General features: G+C 44.2%; 1 protein-coding gene across 3 annotated transcripts in view; it reads right to left on the bottom strand.

Moving 5' to 3' along the window:
* Positions 1-21,763, bottom strand: part of atrn (attractin) — a 224,120-nt gene that overhangs the window by 101,696 nt on the left and 100,661 nt on the right. For 2 of the 3 annotated variants that reach the window (XM_056295270.1, XM_056295271.1), the window contains exons 18-23: positions 20,982-21,227; positions 20,578-20,715; positions 16,643-16,736; positions 15,476-15,528; positions 13,491-13,585; positions 5,435-5,513 (exon numbers count right to left, since the gene is read on the bottom strand). In XM_056295270.1, coding sequence (XP_056151245.1) covers positions 5,435-5,513; positions 13,491-13,585; positions 15,476-15,528; positions 16,643-16,736; positions 20,578-20,715; positions 20,982-21,227 — 705 coding nt within the window. The remainder of the gene's footprint in view (positions 1-5,434; positions 5,514-13,490; positions 13,586-15,475; positions 15,529-16,642; positions 16,737-20,577; positions 20,716-20,981; positions 21,228-21,763) is intronic. The other variant, XM_056295272.1, reaches the window with a different exon arrangement.

Raw genomic sequence — 21,763 nt, 5'->3', positions numbered from 1 at the left:
AGTTTTAACTGAGTCGGGCCAGTTTAAATCTAACATATTTTAATATCTGTAATGTTCAGGGCTGTAGTCTCCCGGTCGATTGGTTGGTCGGTACGCTCTCGTCCAACCAAATTCTCATTGGTCGGACAATCGCCGGTGTTAATTTCATAAGTAGAAAAACACTTCCAGGATCAATCCATTATTTTCGGTGGTGGGAGGGACAGACGAGGCACTTTATTTAGTTTTTGAGAATGTTTAATAACCTGTAGTACTGTTATGGCGTTCCAATAAATTATGCTGAGCCTTTACACCAGTTTTGAGCTTACAAACTTACTTATGGTTTTATTTCAAACAGATTAGATTATTGCAACGCTCTTTTTACTGGTCTTCCGAAGAAGTCAACTGGAAATTTAAACTTATTCAGAAATGCTGGTGGACTTTTAACCAAAACAAGGGAGAGAGAGCATATTACCCTGGTTTTAGTGACACTCCCCTGGCTTCCGGTATCTTTTAGAATAGATTTTAAGGTTCTTTTACTTGTTTTTAAAGCTCTAAATGGTTTGGGACTGGCCTACATTGCAGACTCTGTCATTTTATAATCCTCCATGAGCTCTTAGACCTTCTACTACTGAGTTTTTACATACACATGCAAGAAAATGGCCAGCGCAGTGTTTTTTGAACTATGCTCCAAAATTATGTAATACCCCACCAAGAGCTGGAAGAGATGCGGGCTCTGTGAACATTCTTAAATGACAGCTGAAAACCTATTTATATAATTTGGCTTTTAACTAATGTCATTCTTATTATTTTATTTTTACTAAATATCTCATATTTTATTATTCTTACTAGTTTGTTTTTACTTTTACTTATATATTTTATCATCTACTGTCTTTTTGTTTAATTTTATTGTCTTTCTATTTGTCCCTTGTGGGGTCTGCCCTACCCGTGGACTGCGATACCCATAACTCCCAGCTCACCCCTGCTGACATCAAGACAGCAGGAAGGACACCCCGCCCGTTCATGACACCTTGGCTGTGAAAGCATTGCGTCACCTTCTTAATTGACAGACAGCGTTATTTGTATGTCAATAGTCATATATTGCCATAACCTTTTTGTGTGAAATGATTAAGAAATATCATATATTCTATATTTGTTTCAGTTTATTCTGTTTTTTGAAAAACTTGAAAATATGACTTAGGCCATTATTTTAAGAAGGTGACGATTGGATGAACGGCACATCTCCGCCCATCCTACCACCTACTGTGGCATGGCTGGATACAAGGGTGACGTCTTGATGCACGCTCAATAATCCAGGTGAGGAAATCCCAGAAAGTTGAATCACCCTTGGTTTAGAAATGGTCGTTCCCTCTTAACATAGATGGCTCCTTTGACTCCCTGTTCATACCAGCATTCCTCCCTATCAAGGATGTGAGCATACTCATCCTTGAAAGAGTGGCCACTGGCGGGCGTCTACACCCATCTACAGACCTGTACCATTGAAGTGCTGCACGGCAAAGATGGCAACTGACGTTGGAACCACAGACTCGAGCCAACGTGGCTCATAAACGAACATCGGAATCTCCAGTGAACACACCAAGAAACTGCCCCCCCCCGCCTTTTTCCATGGACTGGTAATTGGGTAAATCTAGCAAGCATGGAATATTTGTTTACACAGCTCTAAGCAATGGGCTGCTTAACATCTAAATAAATCTAAATGGGCTGCATTTATTTAGCACTTTTCTAGTCTACCAACCAATCAAAGTGCTTTACAGTGTACGCCTCACATTCACACACACATTCATACACTGATGGAGGAGGCTGCCATGCAAGGCGCCAACCTGCTCTTCGGGAGCAGTTAGGGGTTCAGTGTCTTGCTAAACGACACTTCGGCATGCTCTCTGGAGGAGCTGGGGATCGAACCAGGAAGCGTTCAACTACTAGTCGACCTGCACTACCTCCTGAGCCATGCCGTCCCTTTAATGCATTATTTTATCACTGTTAATTTATTGAGTTTGTTGTTCACTGAAATGTGTTGTTGTGATAACGCTCATGGTTAAGTATGAGGTAGTGGCTTCGCTACGCCACACATGAGGTAATTTGTGCTTTAGACAGACGCAGGGTCTTGCATGCAAACTAACTAGCCATCCCTTTTTCTAACCTGGTGCCCTTTTTTTGGGGGGGGGGTTCCTGCTTTTTCTCCCCAATTGTATCTACACACGCGGAGAGAAAACGCAAAGAGCCCACTTTACAAACTCCTTTGTTTCTGACCATGCGAGGTAGGACAAAGAAACAGTCTTCCTGGTGCACACGTAATATGCACCCACTTGAACATGCATGCTCACACACTACTCTTCTGACACACACCACACACACACACACACACACTTCTCCTCTCCGTCTCTCTCTCACACACTCATACACACGCTCCCCTTTGTATAGTTCATTAGTTAGGTACACCTAGTGAGTTCACACATTGTGTCTTTTTACTTTTGATAATTTTGCAAATGAATAATTTCGTAAATAAACACTCTGATTACACATGCTGGTCTATTTAATGTGGCACAAGAGTGAGTGCTGCCCACCTCCACTATTCACACCTCCAAACACCTTCAGCCTTTGCTAGCTATTGATATGGTAATTTTGGTTGACGTTATAAATGTAATTACTAATCACAGTTCCACACTGACAGTTTAGTATATTTCATGAGAATGATTTCATGTACTGGCGGCGGCCTCGCCTAGCCTTGACTGTGGCGTTTTTGGTGTCATCGTGTGGAGTGCGGGGAGGTGTGTCGAGGGTGTCTGGTCTGACTGGGAGAGCTGGCGTTGGATCGGCTGGGGGAGCCCGGTCTGCTGGGTCTGGTAGGCCCAAGGACTATAGCCCTACCTGGAGCTGAGACCGAGGAGGGAACACCAAGGGCGGTCTGACAGGACGCGGAAGCGGGGCAGGCTAAGCTAACTGCTAGCCCATGCAGACCAGCAGTTCTGACAGTCATCCTGGCATTCGTTCTCTTGGACAGTGATTGTGCTTCTTTCTTTTTTTTTTTGTAGTTTGAATATATGTGTTAGTTTGGATATGCGTGTTCTTGTAGTTCTTGTAGGTTTGGACATGTGTTTTTGTCTTTGTGTTGCACTGCTGAGGGCTGGGGAAAACGATATGTCGATTGAAATGACAAAGTCTTCCTGATCCCTGATGAGACTGATGTGATTATTCTATCAATTTTGGAAAAACTGAATTATAAAATATTGAACACCAAACTTAATGGTTGATAAATTTACTGATTTGACAACCCTGCTGCACCCACACCCTGCTTTAATGTGTTGCATTATTTTTTTTATTACGAAGCACTTTGAGCTACATCTGCTGTATGAAAAGTGCTATATGAATAAAGTTTATTGATACTATTATTGATGACAACAAATGCAAATGGCCGAGCACTTTTCTGTTGGAGGATTTTTATATCGCCTAAATTGTTCTCATCTTGAGCTGGTTTGTTTAATGAATGTTCTTTTTAAAAATGGACCTGCCCTTTTGTATTTAAGAGTAAAAGCTTTAAGTTAATAGGCTATTTTGTGTTTTTGAGAGATCACACCCGTGTAGCTCTATGTTCGGAGTCAGACATGACACAATGCAGGCTGGAACAACAGCGGAGGGTCCTGTTAATTATTTTAAAATAGTACAATTATTTTGTATATTCCTCAGTAGTTTTTGTGCCGCGATCACCGGTTGATATTATTCTATTGGTGGAAATCATGTGAATGTGGGCACGCCACGCTGGTCAGCTCGGGATCTGTTGTTATCGCCTCAGTATAAGATAATAAGGTTAAAAATTATTTAATATGCTGTAAATACTAGCTTTTTATGTAGACTCCTAATTTGTTTAGGCTAAGAAGACGACCAGATAGAGTGCACTCAGCGCACTGTGGCTGATTTAGTTAATCTAGCGATAACAACATGCACTTTTTTTCCCCCTGCGACCAATCGATTGGTTGAAGAGTAGGTGCCAGTTCAGTCGACCAAGATTTTCTTTGGTTGACTACAGCCCTAGTAATGTTACTTACATTATTAGGTTATTTATATTAAATAAATAAATACCCTAATAATGGTACAGTAAATGATATAAAAGGGTTATTTTTATTTAATTTACTGTAAATTAAATAAAACGCAAAACCTCAATGCAAAATCTTTTCCTAGGTTACATTTACATATATTATACATGATATCTGTATAATAATAACATATGTAAATGTAAACTAGGTAAAGATTTTGCATTGAGGCTTGTCCATTCACCCATTACCCAAACCGCTTATCCTGCTCTCAGGGTCGCTGGAGCCTATCCCAGCAGTCACTGGGCAGCAGGTGGGGAGTCACCCTGGACAGGCTACCAGGCCATCACAGGGCCAAAACACAAACACACACACACACACACACACACACATTCATACCTAGGGACAATTTAATACGGCCGATTCACCTGACCTACATGTCTTTGGACTGTGGGAGGAAACCCTCGCAGACACGGGGAGAACAAGCAAACACCACACAGAGGACGACCCGGGACGACCCTCAAGGTTGGACTACCCTGGTGCTCGAACCCAGGGCCTTCTTGCTGTGAGGTGACCGCGCTAACCACTGCGCCACCATGACACCAATCAGGCTTATCTGTTTGAGAAACGGGTGAGGGTAGTTATGTCTCTGGGGATATCACAAAGCCATCACTCGCCACAGAGTTTTACTTGAATGAGGCTCCTCAACTTGGTGGTACCATTTTTGACTGGACCACAGCAGCAGCAGGGCCAGCCCCACACATGTGGTTGTCCATGAGTGAGTGATGGGAGTTTCACCATTGGTTGGATGGCAGAGTTGGAGTTTCCCAAAAAGTTTTCTATTACATCATCAGCTGTTCACGAAACCGATGTCAAAACAGCTGCATTTTAAACAGTCACGCAAAAACAGCCATTTAATAAATGTAGTCGTGGTCTAGCCGTACACTAGGTTTTAACCAAGTCCTGTTACTCCTTGTTTGTTCCCCTTTCATACTGGTGATTACCAGTATCTTTCACCACCAGTGGAGGCCTTCCGCCTTCCTTATTACAAGTCACAAATCCCCTGCTTTCATTCTGCATATCAAGTCTGGAAACTACTCTGTGTATTTTAGACAGTAATCGAACCAAGGATAAGCCAATGTGATTTGCTATCAGGAAACAACATGGCTGGAGAGCGACACTGATACTTTCATGATGCTGATCATTGATCAGCATGTTGCACACACTTAATTTGACCTAATCAACTAATTTCATTGATGGAGCACCAAAATGCAATTTTTATTTCCACAATTAGTACTTGTAAAATACTGACAGTGACGGTGTTAATACCAGTAGTGTTGCTCTGATACCATACACCCGCCTTGTCAGGTAAGCCTAGGCTGATTATGAACATGTTGGCTGGGACATACCAGTGAAGCTAGTGGCCCAGGTGATGTTCAGGTTGAAGTTCTTGGAGGCATTGATGAACACGTCCAGATCCCGGTTTGGCTGGAGAAATACAAAGATAACACAGGACAACCTGCATTTAACGTCATCACCATCTTCATCACCAAAACTTGTCAAAACCGTCATCTAACTTCTACGGTGTGTATCATATACATGAAGGGTATACTGGATAAGTAGTTAAATATATGATGAAAGATTTCTAAGGATTCTTGTTGTTGACTGTTGAAGGCATCAAAAGGAATGGACAAGTTGAAAGTATTCTTTGGACACGAAGCCAAACAAGTGTGAAACCATCCAGACTCATGGTGCACCTGAGCGCCACTTGTCCTACTAAACAGCCCTACTAAAAGTCCCTCTCAGGTCATCGATGAGTGAGTGAGTGAGTGACCAATCTGCCACTCCTTTTAGGTCGTCCATGAGTGAGTCAGTGAGTGAGTGACCATAATTTGCTGCGCCTCTCGGGTTGTCCATGAGTGAGCGGCCAAAATTTGTGACTCATAGCCCACGGCAGCAGTCGCACGTGCACCGTGGGAAAAGGCATAGATAATGCATTGGTAAGATGTAGTGTAGGGGCTTTTTTCTTGCTCCAATTAGTGGCTGTACAAACAAGTATTTTACCAACATGTTCAAGCATATTTGAACAGCTAAATATGATAAAAACCATGTGTAAGCTTATCTCTTTAAAGCTGAAATCCACAACTTTCTTCCCTTAACACTTTTTAGCCTCCACATAATGCTAATGACATTTTTTGGCTGGGTTGCACCAACTGGTCTGATACAAACACGTATGTGTTGGAAACAACTCCAGCCAGAAAAAAATACTGAAACATGATGCTGATGTGGCGATGCTCCTGTTGGACAAACGATCAATTTTACTCTAGAAAGTGTTGATATATTTTAATGAAGTTTGTAATACATTATCCAGGCTCTAGACTAAAATTTCATACTGGTGCCACCGAGTCTCTCAGATGGTAGCACCAGTGCCCAGTTTGGTGCTACCTCTTCTGCTTTGTGACATAACGTGAAAGAAAGAATGAGTATCGTCCTAGAAATGTTTTAATATTCTTTTACCATCAGATGTGTGTATATTTACGGGGATTATTAAGAGAGAGAGAGAGACTTTATATGAAATAAATACTTGTGCAACTTTAATGTCTCATGTTTGAAGTTGATTGTGGCTGTAGCGAACTGTGTTGCCAGCACTGGAAACACCACACTCCGCCCAGTGCATTTTGTTCTTTTCCTTACTGAACCTCAACCAAGGAAATTCAACTGGCCATTCCTGTCGGAAAACACATTTCTTTTTGACTGGACTGGCCAGCAGGCCCAGACCTACATACATGAATGTCCCTGACTGACTGACTAACCGAGTGATCAGTTTGACACAACTGCTGGATCAGGTGACCCAACGACGGTTCCAGCTAGCAGCGACCAAACAGCATCACTGAGGTTACACGATTGGTCGGCTGACCAACGACACCGCTGGTAAACATGGAAGGAGGGGTTTCCCTATTGGCCGTGATGAACTGGCACAGCGGTTCGTACGCTAACGAATGTAATATGTTGCTGCCATGGATACTGCTGAAACGCCTCATTACAAAAAAGTTGAATTCACAAACACCAGTGCTAATAGCCATATGAAGTGAGAGTGACCATTATTACCATCTTCAGACAGTTAGTGGTAACTGAAGCGCATTTATAAGGGGTGTCACGCCCAGATTTTTCAGTGATCATGGCAGCAGTGATTATAGCCAGGTAATTATTTCATCCATCCATTATCCAAACCGCTTATCCTACTCAGGGTCGTGGGGATGCTGGAGCCTATCCCAGCAGTCATTGGGCGGCAGGTAGGGAGACACCCTGGACAGGCCACCAGTCCATCACAGGGGCCACCAGTCCATCATATAAAAAATAAATTGATGCTATTTAACTGTTCAAATAATCAGGGTGTGAAAACTGCCGTCCAGTACAGCCGCTGTTCACGGAACCACTGTCAAAACAGCCGCTTTTTAAACGTAGTCGCGCAAAAACAGCCATTTTGTAAACAGCTGCGGTCCAGCCATATACTAGGTTTTAACCTAGTCTTGTTTTTAGTAGCATTTTCCGGCTCATCGGTCTCCTCATGTCTCTCCCCTTGTGCCCTTGTGCTGTAACGTTACTGGGTACAGCACTTTGTGCTTGGTAGAAAATACAACTTGATAGTACGTTTCCTCGCCACTCACTGCTATCGTCCACATTAGTTTCAATATTTTCTATCAGTCATAATTATCATAATTAATGCACAAAAGTAAATCTTGCTATAACAACTCGGATGGGCGGGGGTATAGCCTGCATGAGTTGTCCATAATTGCCTCGGTACCATTTCAACAGTGGCAAGATTCATTGTAGATATTCGTAAGGTACAATCAGACCAGAACAGTTTGAATCAGACAGTGCAAAATATTTTTTTTTCTAAATGTCCATTAATTGTGCAGTCGCACCAATGCTACCTTTAAAAAAAAAAAAAGATAAAATAAAATCACTGGCGCCTTAAAAAAAATGGTCGGAAAATGCAACCGATCTGTCGCAGTCTGGAGCCCTGAATACTGCCTGCATTAGCTTTGGTCCAAGGATGCCATTTTCACAAGGGTGCAGACTATTCACTGGTGAGGAGACGACAACGGCTGCAACATCTTGTTTGCAGTCCGAGTAAGTCAGTGTGAACAGGTCTATTTCTCTCTGCCACCTACATCAAATTACATTGGCATGCTGTTCAGATTTCAGCTTCAGCTTTAGACATAATTCAGTGTCTGATATGACCTATATATCAAAATAAATACTGTAAGATTGTCTGTCCAACAGAAGCATCGCCACAGCATCACTGTGTTTCAAATTGATAAAAATAGTGAGAAAAGTTTAAGATTGCAGCTTTAGACATAAGTTAGTGTCTGATATGATCTGTATATCAAAATAAATACAATGTTAAAGTGGTTCCAGTCTGCAAGTGTGACGCCAATTCAGTAGATTTGATTTTATACACACAGCCTTGAAAAAGAGGGTTTATAATTCTGCACTGGCTCTTTGGTGACTGGAACCTTCTCTTTTGGAGAAAAAAAAATTCACAGTTGGAACATCTGATCAAATCCTTGTGATTCTGTTTCATCTCCAGATGCTACGGCCAAGTGGTCATGAGTGGAGAAGGTTTATTTTGCATCCATGTGACTGCAAGGCTACAAGTGTAGTTTGAGCCAGAATAGCCCAATCTAATCTGCTCCACTGCCTGTTTCACTATAATGATGGAGTAACACAAGCTCTTTTTCATAGCATTCGTTTCCTGTCTCACTATGGGAATGCCTTCTGTATGACCTCATCAGAAGCCCAAATAACATTTCACCAGCCATAATTGGCTGGCACTAGTGACATCTATGTCAGGACGGGATGGGACCCTCCTCCTATACATTGGGCTGACAGAGTTAGTTGTCATTCAAAAACATCTTCTCACAGAAGCTTATTGACAACTGTACTATCGGGTGCTAAGCTAAACTGTCCGTGGAATCGAGTGCACAACTCGGTCACCGGACGCTTCGTTCCAAGCTGTACACTAGTTCACAAACAATAATACTCTTCTATGATTACCCTTACTGTGAAGTAGCAATACTTTATGAAAAACAAAAGTAAAAAATAACCAACTAACCCTCTTTATTCTTGCCTGGTAGCTGCACATGCTATTTAGCGATTTTGCTAGCATCCGTTACCCACTAGCTAACCATGGTTACAGGTAATAACCCCAGTGAAGCTGGAAAAAACCCAAAACTTTGTCCCTGTGGCAATAAAATATCTAGCTGGGACACTCACCCCGTGTGTGTGGCGTGTCTGGGCCTACCCCATGCTCAGGCAGCCTTAGCCTCCACCAACAAGTGTATCCACTGTGCTGCTTTCCCCCGTAAGCTACTCCACTGTTGGCTGGCCTGCCAGGCTAACCTGTCGGGTCAGCCCCACTTATGCGTGAAGCAGTTGCACCAGAGGGAGAGGCGGATATTTCCAACAGCCTGGCTGCCACACCTGGACCGAGCTGGGCGGAAACAGACCACCCACTTCCGGGCCCTCTTTTCACCTTGCAAGAGACAGATGAGGCATGCGAGGGCTTCACTGCTGCTCATGCCTTCCTGGTAACAGATGAGGACAATGATGGGGAAGAGTCGACTGACTCGTAGCATCGGTTGTCTGATGATATGGAAGAGGAGCAATATATCTTCCTGGCCACCACCTGAGGGGCTGCAAAGCCCTCTGCCGCCGGACAACCAAGTAATGGGGGTGACCAGCCTTTGTCGTCCTCTCCCCTGGATCTTGACATGCAGGACATGCACAAGCACGCAGTTGCCAGGCTCATCATTCCATGGTCCATCATCCAAGTAGATGTTGTGAAATCTCAGTTTGACAGCAAGAAATTGCCTACGGCAAAGAAGACGGGGAAGTAAGTGCTGCCTATTTTCCTACTCAATTAGATAGTGGTGATGTAGAAAGATGGGCCACACAGCAAGAAAACTCCCCATTATGATGTGTTCCCTGTTGGATTGTAAGGGGATGGAGTCCCACAGCATCCACCAGTTGCCACCCATAGTGCCACTGGTAGCAGCCCACCTTCACCTGAAGTCCTCCTTGTCTTTATCTGCTCCGTTGCTCCCCTCCAAGAGACTGGTTCCAGTCTAGCCTCACCGATAAGTGCTACAAGGCAGTGGCTCTGTCAGTAAGAGCCCACAACACCTCTTCTATTCTCACAGCTTACCAAGCTGAACTAGAAGAGAACATAACGGCTAAGCCAGATACCACCCTGTGGGAAGAAATCTCCATTATAACTGACCACGTCCTACGTCTCAACCAGGTAGCCACCCAAGGTACAGGGAGAGCCACCGGCCTCTTGGTTCTTCAGGAGAGGGCACACTGGCTCGGGTTCACCAACCTAACAACCATGTAGAAAGAGGAGCTCCTTGACACTCCCATCATTTCTCAGGGTCTCTTCAGTGCAGCTGTTACTTTGGTGCAGAAAGAGGAGAAAAAGAGAGCACGAGGCGCTGAAACTGTGTCTGCCGAGGAAGGCTCAACCCAACACTCCCATGGCGCCATGCCAGTCATATGCACAGACCATCTCTCACCTGGGCCCTGCCTTCAGGAACCCCAAAGTGCCTAAAGTGTAGGCAGCCCCCCAGAGGTCCCAAGAATCCACGGTCTAGGAAGCAATCTCCCCAGGCCAGACATGAAGTGGCGACGCCTCCTCCTCCTCCCACCACCATGACTGTGAAGAAGAGGATGCAGCTGACCTGATAGTCTCTACTCTGGGGGAGAGTGAGCCCAGTCTGCCTACTTCACAGGCCACTCTATCCCCCCAGCTCCATTCCAGAGCACGTTCGATGGGACATGTTCCACACAGAGTGCAGAACCCCGGTTAGTGTTCATGTTCATAAAGCAACCAAAAGGAAACAAAGACAATGTTTCTCTATTGTCACACAAGCAAAATGTCCTGACACGTGAAATCAGGCAGACTACTGAGAGTGCTGTCAAGTGTTATATATGTTAAATGTATAAAAAATATAGAAAAAAAATATATTGAAAGACAAATCAATTTCCAGGTTATTCCATGCCATGTGCTGGTGGCGACGGAGCACATAGATGTTGTGTGTTGTGCACCCCAGCCACAAGAGGACGCCAGCACATCCATTTTGATGGAGTGGCCAGTCAGCCCTCTTGCTCTGCACAGGGACAGCTGGGCTGCCTGTACTTAATCAAAATGGGTGTTGAGAATGATAGAGAGAGGCTATAGGCTTCAATTCAATATTGCTCCACCACATTTCAAAGAAATAACCTACTCTCATGCTCAGGGCGAGTCTGCCAATATGCTTCAAGAGGACATTTCCACCTTGAGAAAGAAAGGAGCTATAAGAGTTGTCGCTCTCGAGGAGACCCACAGCAGGTTCTACTCTAGGTATATCCTAGTCCCAAAGAAGAGGGAGGGCGGAGGGTATGAGAGCCATTCTGGATCTCCATGCCCTAAACCATCATCTAAGGAAATACAAATTCAGGATGTTGACAGTTCTCTGCTGTGGTTCATGCGTGCAGTGACTGGTTCACATCAATCGACCTGAGGGACGCTTATTTCCACATTCCCATATCCCCCACACAGGAAATATCTGAGATTTGCTTTCAAGGCTATAGTTTTCACATAAATGTGAAAAAGAGCATGTTGACACCTGTTGAATGCATTACTTTCATTGGACTCATTCTGGACTTTGTCAGAGTCAAAGCATTTCTAACCCCAGGAAACGTGGAGACTATGCAGACAAATCTAATGCTGTTTCACCGGGGCCACATGGTCACGCTCAAACAACATACACCGACAACTGGCTAGTGGCAGCCCTTACTCGCCAGGAGGTGGCTGGTCACATGGATGCCTTCAAACAACGCCTGGTGAATCTGGGTTTTCAGATAAATGTGGAAAAGAGCATGTTGACGGCCTGCTCAATGCATTATTTTCATTGGGCTCCCTCTGGACTCTGGTCTAAACCAAAGCATTTTTAACCCCAGAAAGAGTGGAGACTATCTGACGTTGTTTCACGGGGGCAACGTGGTTACCCTCAAACAATGCCTGAGGCTGTTGGGCCTTATGGCTGCCTCTGTAGTCACCATACCTCTAGTGCGCCTGTATATGAGAGGCATCCAGTGCTGGATAGCCTCTTTGGGTCTGGATCCTCACCGTGATGGCCATCACTGGGTGAGGGTTTCCACAGACTGCTCACTAGCACTTTGCCAGTGGAAGAGCCCAGGTTTCCTGACAGAGTATTGCAGTGGGAACTGGCTTGCCTGGAAAATTATCATCACAGATGCCTCTCTGGTAGGAGAACAGTGGATGGGAGATGGGACCCTTACATAAGTTCTACCCACATAAACTGTCTGAATCTGCAGGCTGTTCACTTGGTTCTTAAGCATTTCCTCCCTTGGTTGAAGGGTCATCATACTTTAGTGAGGACTAGGGTTGTCTAATGAATTGGCCCCACACACTTGCTATATTTTCTAAGTTGGATGTCATGGCACCAACTCTGGCACATTCGGTCCTTAGTACTGGCTCCTCTTAGAACGTGACTCCTTTGCTAAATGCCACTGGGGACAGTTGTCTTCTTTACAGGCATGTCTGGCAACCCGGGAGTCAGTATTTTTCCCATAGTGAGACACAAAACGAATGTTATGAAAGAGAACTTGCGGTTATAGGTATAACCCCAGTTCTGTGATTAGCATGAGTGAGTGTCTCACCAGACCACCCTCCTTCCTATGGAAGCGAGGAAAATGTGAGCTTGTTTCGAACGACAACTGACTCTATGTCAGCCTAATATATAGGAGGGTCCCATTCCCTCTTGGCATAGATGTCCCTAGTGCCAGCCAATTAGGGCTGGCACTGGCGTAATGTTATTTGAGCTTCTGATGAGGTCACACAGGAGGCATTCCCATAGTGAGACACTCACTCATGCTAATCACAGAACCAGGGTTATACATATAACCTTAAGTTTTGGTTGGGTAAACCTTTAAGCATCTTTTTTTCTCATTTTAATGTACATTTGTATTGTTTATTATTAATACAGAGTTTTATTTGTGTTTCTGTTCTGCTGACTGGGTCTGAATGGAGGCACCGGCACAAGAATTCTCATCACTATTGTTGATCATTTTTTTTCATTTGGGTTTGTTCATTTTCTATTACAGCAACCTGCACTGGTTGACCTCAGGAAGAAAAGAAATGCACAAATAGTTACCAGTTACCATAGTCTTTCTTTTTGATTGTTATTACCATTAGCATTGTCACTACATTGTCATTAAAATGAAACTATAAAATAATGAAAAAATAATAATAATCAAAGAAACTGGCGAATAAAAACTATATGACTTAAAACCCATACAAAAGAAAAAAAAAAGAAATCGAAAATAACAGTGTAATCTGAACTTGTGAAACTAGGGACAGATGCTTTGACTGCGGGACACTTGGCGACTGCTACCTACCTCCTCAGGCGTGGCCACAAAGTTGATGGCGGTGTAGTAGCGGTCGTCCTCCTGTGACAGGCTGAAGGTGAACTGGTAGTCAATGAGGAGTGTGTCTGTTTTGAAGCCGATGACAGAGACACGTCAAAGCGTGGGTTGGAGGTGGGTGGGTGCGGTGGATTACAAAAAAAAATAACATTCAGTTCAGTCAACTTTGAAAGTCATGCAAGGATATGTTTTTACGTAAGCTTTGCTCAGAGCAACAAACTTTTTCTTTGGCTTGCTCACCACAGTGGCAGATGGATTTAGAAATGACACTAGACTTCTCATTCTGGTTTTACACAGAGTGGGAAACGCTATTGTTTGGAGGTGCCATTCAACTCTAACAGTTATATCATGGTGAAAAATAACAGCCAAATAATGAGACCAAATGAATGAAGTCCAAGTTTTGTCAAAGCACTATGGGTAAAGAAATTTGTTTTCTCAACCAATTGATAATAATAATAATACATTTTATTTGTGGGCGCCTTTCAGAGCACTCAAGGACACCTTACAGAACACAGTAAAAAACAAGTGGCGCTGTATCAGACAGCATAAAATCAAAACAAAGCAGGGTAGAGAATAAAAAGTTAACACAACAGATAAGTATAAAATCATCATTCGCACAAAACTCAACGAAGCGTGGATCAGACTGAGTATGCCAGTTTGAAAAGGTACGTTTTGGGATGGGATTTGAAGATTGAAAGAGAGTCAATGTTGTGAAGGTCTTGTGGGAGAGAGTTCCATAGGCAGGGGGCAGAATGACTGAAGGAACTAAACCCCATGGTAGTTAAGCGGGCTGACGGTGTAGTGAGTTGGAGAGCAGAAGAGGATCTGAGAGTGCGGGAGGGCATATGGATATGAAGGAGTTCAGAAAGACAGGAAGGAGCTAGGTTATTAAGGGCCTTAAAGGTGAGGAGCAGGATCTTGAAGTCGATACGTTATTTAACAGGGAGCCAATGGAGTTGCTGAAGAACAGGAGTGATATGATCTATGGAAGGAGTTCTGGTAATGATATGGCCAGATGAATTCTGGACCAACTGAAGTTTAAATTCATCAAGTTTAAATTCATCAAATTCATTTGTCAGTTCATCAAGGCAGCTGGTAGATTTTGAGATGAAGCAGCCATTTGTGCTATAATCCCAATCAGACTGATTTTTGGAAGAGATGATGAGTCTAAATAAGGGGTTTTCAGCCACTGGGCATAGAACTCAATGTGCACGCAAGCTTCCTTTCCAACACAACACACCACTAGCTAATTTTGCTTCAACCAGGGACAGGACCTCAGCGGCTGATTTAATGTGTTTTGTTGGAATTAAAAACTGCTAGTTGATTACATTTATATCAGTTAGCTCTGTCAATTTTGAGGGTAGTGAATCAATGGCAGCAAATGGCCCCGTGTGGGATGGGGTTTTGACTGCGATCTCGCAACTTTGTCAACTCCACCAGCCACTTTGACAGGTAACCAGACATCGCTCACAGGTCCAATTCTTCCCTTCAAATGAATCAAAGTTAAAGGTAGTCTGCTGCCCCAGTTGGAATGGCAGGTATCTACTGTTTAGATTTCTGTGGTTTGTCACATTCGAGGTGACAGGGGAAGTAGAGTCGTGACAGGTCACTTAGGAGCTGCCTTGTGAACTACAGAGGCCAGCACTGCAATCTGTCCCTCAGGAAAGCCTGGGATTTAAAAACAAAAAATAAACTATATAAACACTCTGCTTTCTGAAAATTCACTTTCATCTCCATCTCATTTTTGATTTCTCTCCACCTACTACTCCTGCTGGTCTCAAAAAAGTGAGGGAAAAAAGGCTGTTTGTGGTTTAGACATCCAACTATTTGAGACCAACTTTGATTCGGCGTTGACCTGAACAAAGAGGAGGACTCAGGCCCGACAACGATTCCCTGACGCGATCTCCCAACATCGCCACCCTCCCCACCCCAATATTGGTAATTAGAATTCCACTTACAGTAGCAGGTCCCTTTGAGGGGGTTGCCTTGGTAACGGTTCTCCACTTCGCACCTGAAAGAAAAGAGCCGAGAAAAAAAGGAAAGGGCAAATGGGACAATGATTCTGGGTGTGTGTGTGTGTGTGTGTGTGTGTGTGTGTGTGTGTGTGTGTGTGTGTGTGTGTGTGTGTGCACACAAGGAAGGTTTAAATGTGGGTTAAAAAAATACACAGATAGGAAAGACACCGTGTGGTGGCCCCTGTGTCACGCAGTGGGCTGAGGGACCACTTAGACATCAACCTTGTCCTGTCCTGACCTTAGCCGGAGCCAGGAGCATCACAGTGAAAAGAGAGATTGAGATATAGCGAGAGGACAAAGCTCCAGAGGGCTGACACGGACAACACTGCATGACAGATGAAGACCTTAAAATATTTTGGGGGGGGGGGTTCCCCCCTTTTCTCCCCAATTGTACTTGGCCAATTACCCTATTTTCCGAGCAATCCCGGTTGCTGCTCTAACCCCTCTGCTGACCCAGGGAGGGCTGCAGACTACCACGTCTCCTCTGACACATGTGGAGTCGCCAGCCGCTTCTTTTCCCCTGACAGTGAGGAGTTTTGCCAGGGGGATATAGCGTTTGGGTGGATCACGCTATTCCACCCAGTTCCCCCTCCCCACTGAACAGGCACCCCCAACCGACCAGAGGAGGCGCTAGTGCAGTGACCAGGGCACATACCTACATCCAGTTTCCCACTCGCAGACACGGCCAATTGTGTCTGTAGGGACGCCCGACCAAGCCGGAGGTAAGACTGGGATTCGAACCAGCGATCCCTGTGTTGGTAGGCACCGGAATAAACCACCACACTACCAGGATGCCCCGACCTTATATTTTTTTAAAGTAAACTTCTCAAAAAATTAGGGGAAAAAAAGATACTTTTGACTGACTACCTACTGGCACTATTGTAGGTTATGAATGGATTTGATACACCGTGATATCATGAACGGTGTTATGTACAAACCCATGAAAACCCTAAGTTTAACAAATGAATAGATAAATATACATGGCGTATTATGCAATGGCGGACATCTGGTGCCAGCAGTTACAGGAAGTGCAGGTGTGAACAGACTTGGAAGGAGAGCACAGCAGCATAGAGGTACATGATTAAAAAAAATGGCCACTGGGAGACTTACAGGTGGCAGCGGTCGCCTTTAATGCCCTTGGTGGTGCAGAAGCACTTGCCATTGTTTGGGTTGCACATGCTGGCATGCCCGTTACACTTGCAGGCTGCAAAATACATAAATAAAGATGAACAGAAGTGGAAAAAAAAAACAGCCGGTAAGTAAAGACAGCTATTCTCTTTTTACACACATTTGAAATATATCACGTTGTTCTTTTCAGCTGACCTCTGAACACAGGTAAGCCTTAAAACATGAGTTTATATGTGAAACAACAAATGAGTCTGCTGTCTCAGGGAGAGAACTTCTTATTAATCTTCTGATGTTGTTTTATTTATTTATCTATTTTTGCCCATAATTAGCTTGTTTCAAGACTTTTATTTTGAAGAACCTGGACATTTTGGTTTCTGCTCACAGTCCAACAGTTCTGTCAGGGATAGTTTCTTGATAATTATGCCATAGAAACAGCACACATAACCGACTACTAATTTAAGAGAATATTAAAGACTGGGTGCAACGTTCCAATTACTAGTAGGCTGACTACCAAAGGAACAGCGTGTTTCTTCTGCAAAGGAAACCCACTCGGACAACTACCAATCACTGGTTTATTAGTTAATTACCATCACATCCATATTTTCACAGGATGAAACAAATACTTTGGAGAAGTCTGCTGACTGTTTATTTCTACTGAGGCTCTTTGGCAAAATGTTTTGATTTGACCATAGTTAACCTCCTTCAGGACATAGTCTGACCATAGTTAGCCTCCTTCCGGACATAGTCTGACCACAGTTAACCTCCTTCAGGATATAGTCTGACCATAGTTAACCTCCTTCAGGACATAGTCTGACCACAGTTAACCTCCTTCAGGACATAGTCTGACCATAGTTAACCTCCTTCAGGACATAGTCTGACCATAGCTAACCTCCTTCAGGACATAGTCTGACCACAGTTAACCTCCTTCAGGACATAGTCTGACTGTAGACTGACCATAGTTAACCTCCTTCAGGACATAGTCTGACCATAGTTAACCTCCTTCAGGACATAGTCTGACTGTAGACTGACCATAGTTAGCCTCCTTCAGGACATAGTCTGAACATAGTTAGCCTCCTTCAGGACATAGTCTGACCATATTTAACCTCCTTCAGGACATAGTCTGACCATAGTTAGCCTCCTTCAGGACAAAGTCTGACATTAGTTAACCTCCTTCAGCACACAGTCTGACCATAGTTAGCCTCCTTCAGGACACAGTCTGACATTAGTTAACCTCCTTCAGGACACAGTCTGACCATAGTTAGCCTCCTTCAGGACATAGTCTGACCATAATTAACCTCCTTCAGAACATAATCTGACCACAGTTAACCTCCTTCAGGACATAGTCTGACTGTAGACTGACCATAGCTAATCTCCTTCAGGACATAGTCTGACCATAGTTAACCTCCTTCAGGACATAGTCTGACTGTAGACTGACCATAGTTAACCTCCTTCAGGACATAGTCTGACCATAGTTAACCTCCTTCAGGACATAGTCTGACTGTAGACTGACCATAGTTAATCTCCTTCAGGACATAGTCTGAACATAGTTAGCCTCCTTCAGGACACAGTCTGACCGTAGTCTGACCACAGTTAGCCTCCTTCAGGACACAGTCTGACATTAGTTAACCTCCTTCAGGACACAGTCTGACCATAGTTAGCCTCCTTCAGGACATAGTCTGACCATAATTAACCTCCTTCAGGACATACTCTGACCACAGTTAACCTCCTTCAGGACATAATCTGACCACAGTTAACCTCCTTCAGGACATAGTCTGACTGTAGACTGACCATAGTTAACCTCCTTCAGGAAATAGTCTGACTGTAGACTGACCATAGTTAACCTCCTTCAGGACATAGTCTGACCATAGTTAACCTCCTTCAGGACATAGTCTGAACATAGTTAGCCTCCTTCAGGACACAGTCTGACCGTAGTCTGACCATAGTTAGCCTCCTTCAGGACACAGTCTGACATTAGTTAACCTCCTTCAGGACATAGTCTGACCATATTTAACCTCCTTCAGGACATAGTCTGACCATAGTTAGCCTCCTTCAGGACACAGTCTGACATTAGTTAACCTCCTTCAGGACATAGTCTGACCATAGTTAACCTCAATCAAGGCATAATTTTATGCCAACTCCCTTCTGACAGTAAACGGGTCCACAGTGCTGTCCAGAAAAGTAATTTTAGAGCTTTCTTAGTTCCGGCAAAGTGTAACAAAAATTGCATTTTTTCATCCCTGTTAGTCCGATTTGTTTTATTTAATTATATGAGAACTTTTCACTATTTTATGGAGTTTCCGGATTTTTCTCAACACTAATTTTTATGACAATTTTTTTCTCTTGTTGCATCTCGCGCCGGTCTTTCTTGGAAGCAACTAACACGTTATTCCATTTGTGTGTTCAAAAGTGTTATAAACACTTTATTCATCACAGGTGCCGAGGCCTCGCTTGAGCTGACGTGTGAAATATGTGTGATGATGTGAAAGTGTTTTTCCCCCCCTATCCATCTTTGTTTTCATTGGTTATTAATGAAAATCAATGTGTTTTTAATCACTTCACCACCCCTGTTTTAAATCACTGCAGATAAATTAAACAAATTGATTGTCTCACATATCCACACCACTGGCGCCGAGTGACTACCTGCCAGATCCCAACAGAGCCACTGGGCCAATGAGCCAAGTTCAAATTATTATATAATGTTTTATATCCATGTCTATCTTGTTTATTTGAACTACGTTAACATGAACTGTAGGTATGAGTTTAAAATCTAGTATAATGTTATTGTGGTAATAATTTACAGTCAACTGACACTTTTAGCTAATACCTATCTATGTCGAACTCATTTTTATAATGGCATTCATCATTTAAGACCGTTTCTTATCAATTGTTTTTATTCATTTCAAGTTTTTTTTTTCTTTCTGGATTCCCACACCACTTTTTCTCCCCAGTTGTATCCAGCCAATTACCCCTCTCTTCCGAGCCATCCCAGTCGCTGCTCCACCCCCTCTGCCGATCCGGGGAGGGCTGCAGACTACCACATGCCTCCTCCGATACATGTGGAGTAGCCAGCCGCTTCTTTTCACCTGACAGTGAGGAGTTTCGCCAGGGGGACGTAGCGCGTGGGAGGATCACACTATTCCCCCCCGTCCCCCATCCCCCCTAAACAGGCGCCCCGACCGACCAGAGGAGACGCCAGTGCAGCGACCAGGACACATACTCACATCCGGCTTCCCACCCACAGACACGGCAAATTGTGTCTGTAGAGACGCCCAACCATGCCGCAGGTAACACAGGGATTTGAACTGGCGAGCCCTGTGTTGGTAGGTAACGGAATAGACTGCCACACTACTTGGACGCCCTTCATGACATTGGTCAACAGTAGTTGTTTATAAAAAGAATACCTTTTACACAGAAATTGACCCGACTATGAAAACATATCTTCATCATCATTATCCCCCATCTTCGAGGGGTATGTAGATTTTCAGACAGGTGCCAGAAAAAAAAAGAAAAAAAAGATACCACATACTGACAAGCTAGGTTAAGCTAAACAGACACATAACTGACTGATTTATTGACTGGCTGATATAATTTACTGTAAAAAAGATGGCGTCATAAACCTTCTGGATGGGTGTACATACAGCACAGCTGTAGCATAATGCCATGCTAGATGAAACTGTCAGCACACTGATCAGTTGATTTATGGTTTGATAGACTGACTGTCAGTATTAGTTATAGGGAAGCGTACATTTTTAAAATCCCCCGAGGCGCGCTGTACCTCACTGAATAGGGAATAAGAGCAAACATATAATTTAACTTTAAAAAAAAACTAACCTGACAAGCTACAGGAAACCGTGGCACAACAAAAAGTGATTGATTAATTAATTGATCGGCTGAGTGACCGATTGGCGGTTACTCACGCTGGCAGCTGCCCCCGTTGGTGGGGTCGCCATAGAAACCGGAGACGCAGCTCTCGCAGTGTCGCCCCGTCGTCAGGTCCTCGCATTTCTCACACACGCTCTCGTTGACACACTGGCTATGGCCGTTACACTGGCATGCTGCCAAACAGCAAAGAAAGAGGACGACGTGCTAATGATTCTCTCCAGATGGAGGACTTTGTTCACAAATAACATATATTATTCATTTCAGAAAGGAAAACATCCCTTCAATTTATTCAACGCTCGCTCCACATTCTCAAAAAAAAAAGTACACTTAAAAAAAGTCTTCTCTTCTTTTTAATCAATACATATCTCATCGCGGTCGGTTTCTTGTTGAACACAGAAAAGGAAAAAAGGGGTCTCATCTGAAAACAGCCTTGCTGTACCTGGACAGTGGATGAAGGACCAGTTGTACTTGGCTTCGCCGGGGCACATGCTGGCATTGAGGGCTGGCTGGGGGCTGGAGGGCGGGCCGGGTAAGGTGGAGGGTGCGGGGACAGAGGTCTGGAAGGGCCCCCTGTACGAGCCCTCAATGCACTGACCCTTCCCCGTGTTGCTGGGGTCGGTGCACCACCCGCAGCCTGGCTGGTCCAAACACTGGTTGCAGGTTCTGTAGCCGGAACAGTTCTCTGCTGAAAGACACAGACGTCACGGCGTCAATAAGAGAATATTTTTTCTCTCTCTCTCTCTCTCTCTCTCTCTCTCTCTCTCTCTCTCTCTCTCTCTCTCTCTCTCTCTCTCTCTCTCTCTCTCTCTCTCTCTCTCTCTCTCTCTCTCTCTCTCTCTCTCTCTCTCTCTCTCTCTCTCTCTCTCTCTCTCTCTCTCTCTCTCTCTCTCTCTCTCTCTCTCTCTCTCTCTCTCTCTCTCTCTCTCTCTCTCTCTCTCTCTCTCTCTCTCTCTCTCTCTCTCTCTCTCTCTCTCTCTCTCTCTCTCTCTCTCCTACCACATGCCTCCTCAGATACATGTGGAGTCACCAGCCGCTTCTTTTCACCTGACAGTTACGAGTTTCGTCAGGGGGACGTAGCATGTGGGAGGATCACGCTATTCCCTCCAGTTCCCCCTCCCCCCCGAATAGGCGCCCCGACCGACAAGAGGAGGCGCTAGTGCAGCGACCAGGACACATACCCACATCTGGCTTCCCACCCGCAGACATGGCCAATTGTGTCTG

Source organism: Lampris incognitus, chromosome 16, assembly GCF_029633865.1.
Source record: "Lampris incognitus isolate fLamInc1 chromosome 16, fLamInc1.hap2, whole genome shotgun sequence".
In the NCBI taxonomy this organism is placed as follows: Eukaryota; Metazoa; Chordata; class Actinopteri; order Lampriformes; family Lampridae; genus Lampris; species Lampris incognitus.
Note: the sequence above shows the minus strand (reverse complement) of the source record. Positions and strands in the feature narration are given on the sequence as shown.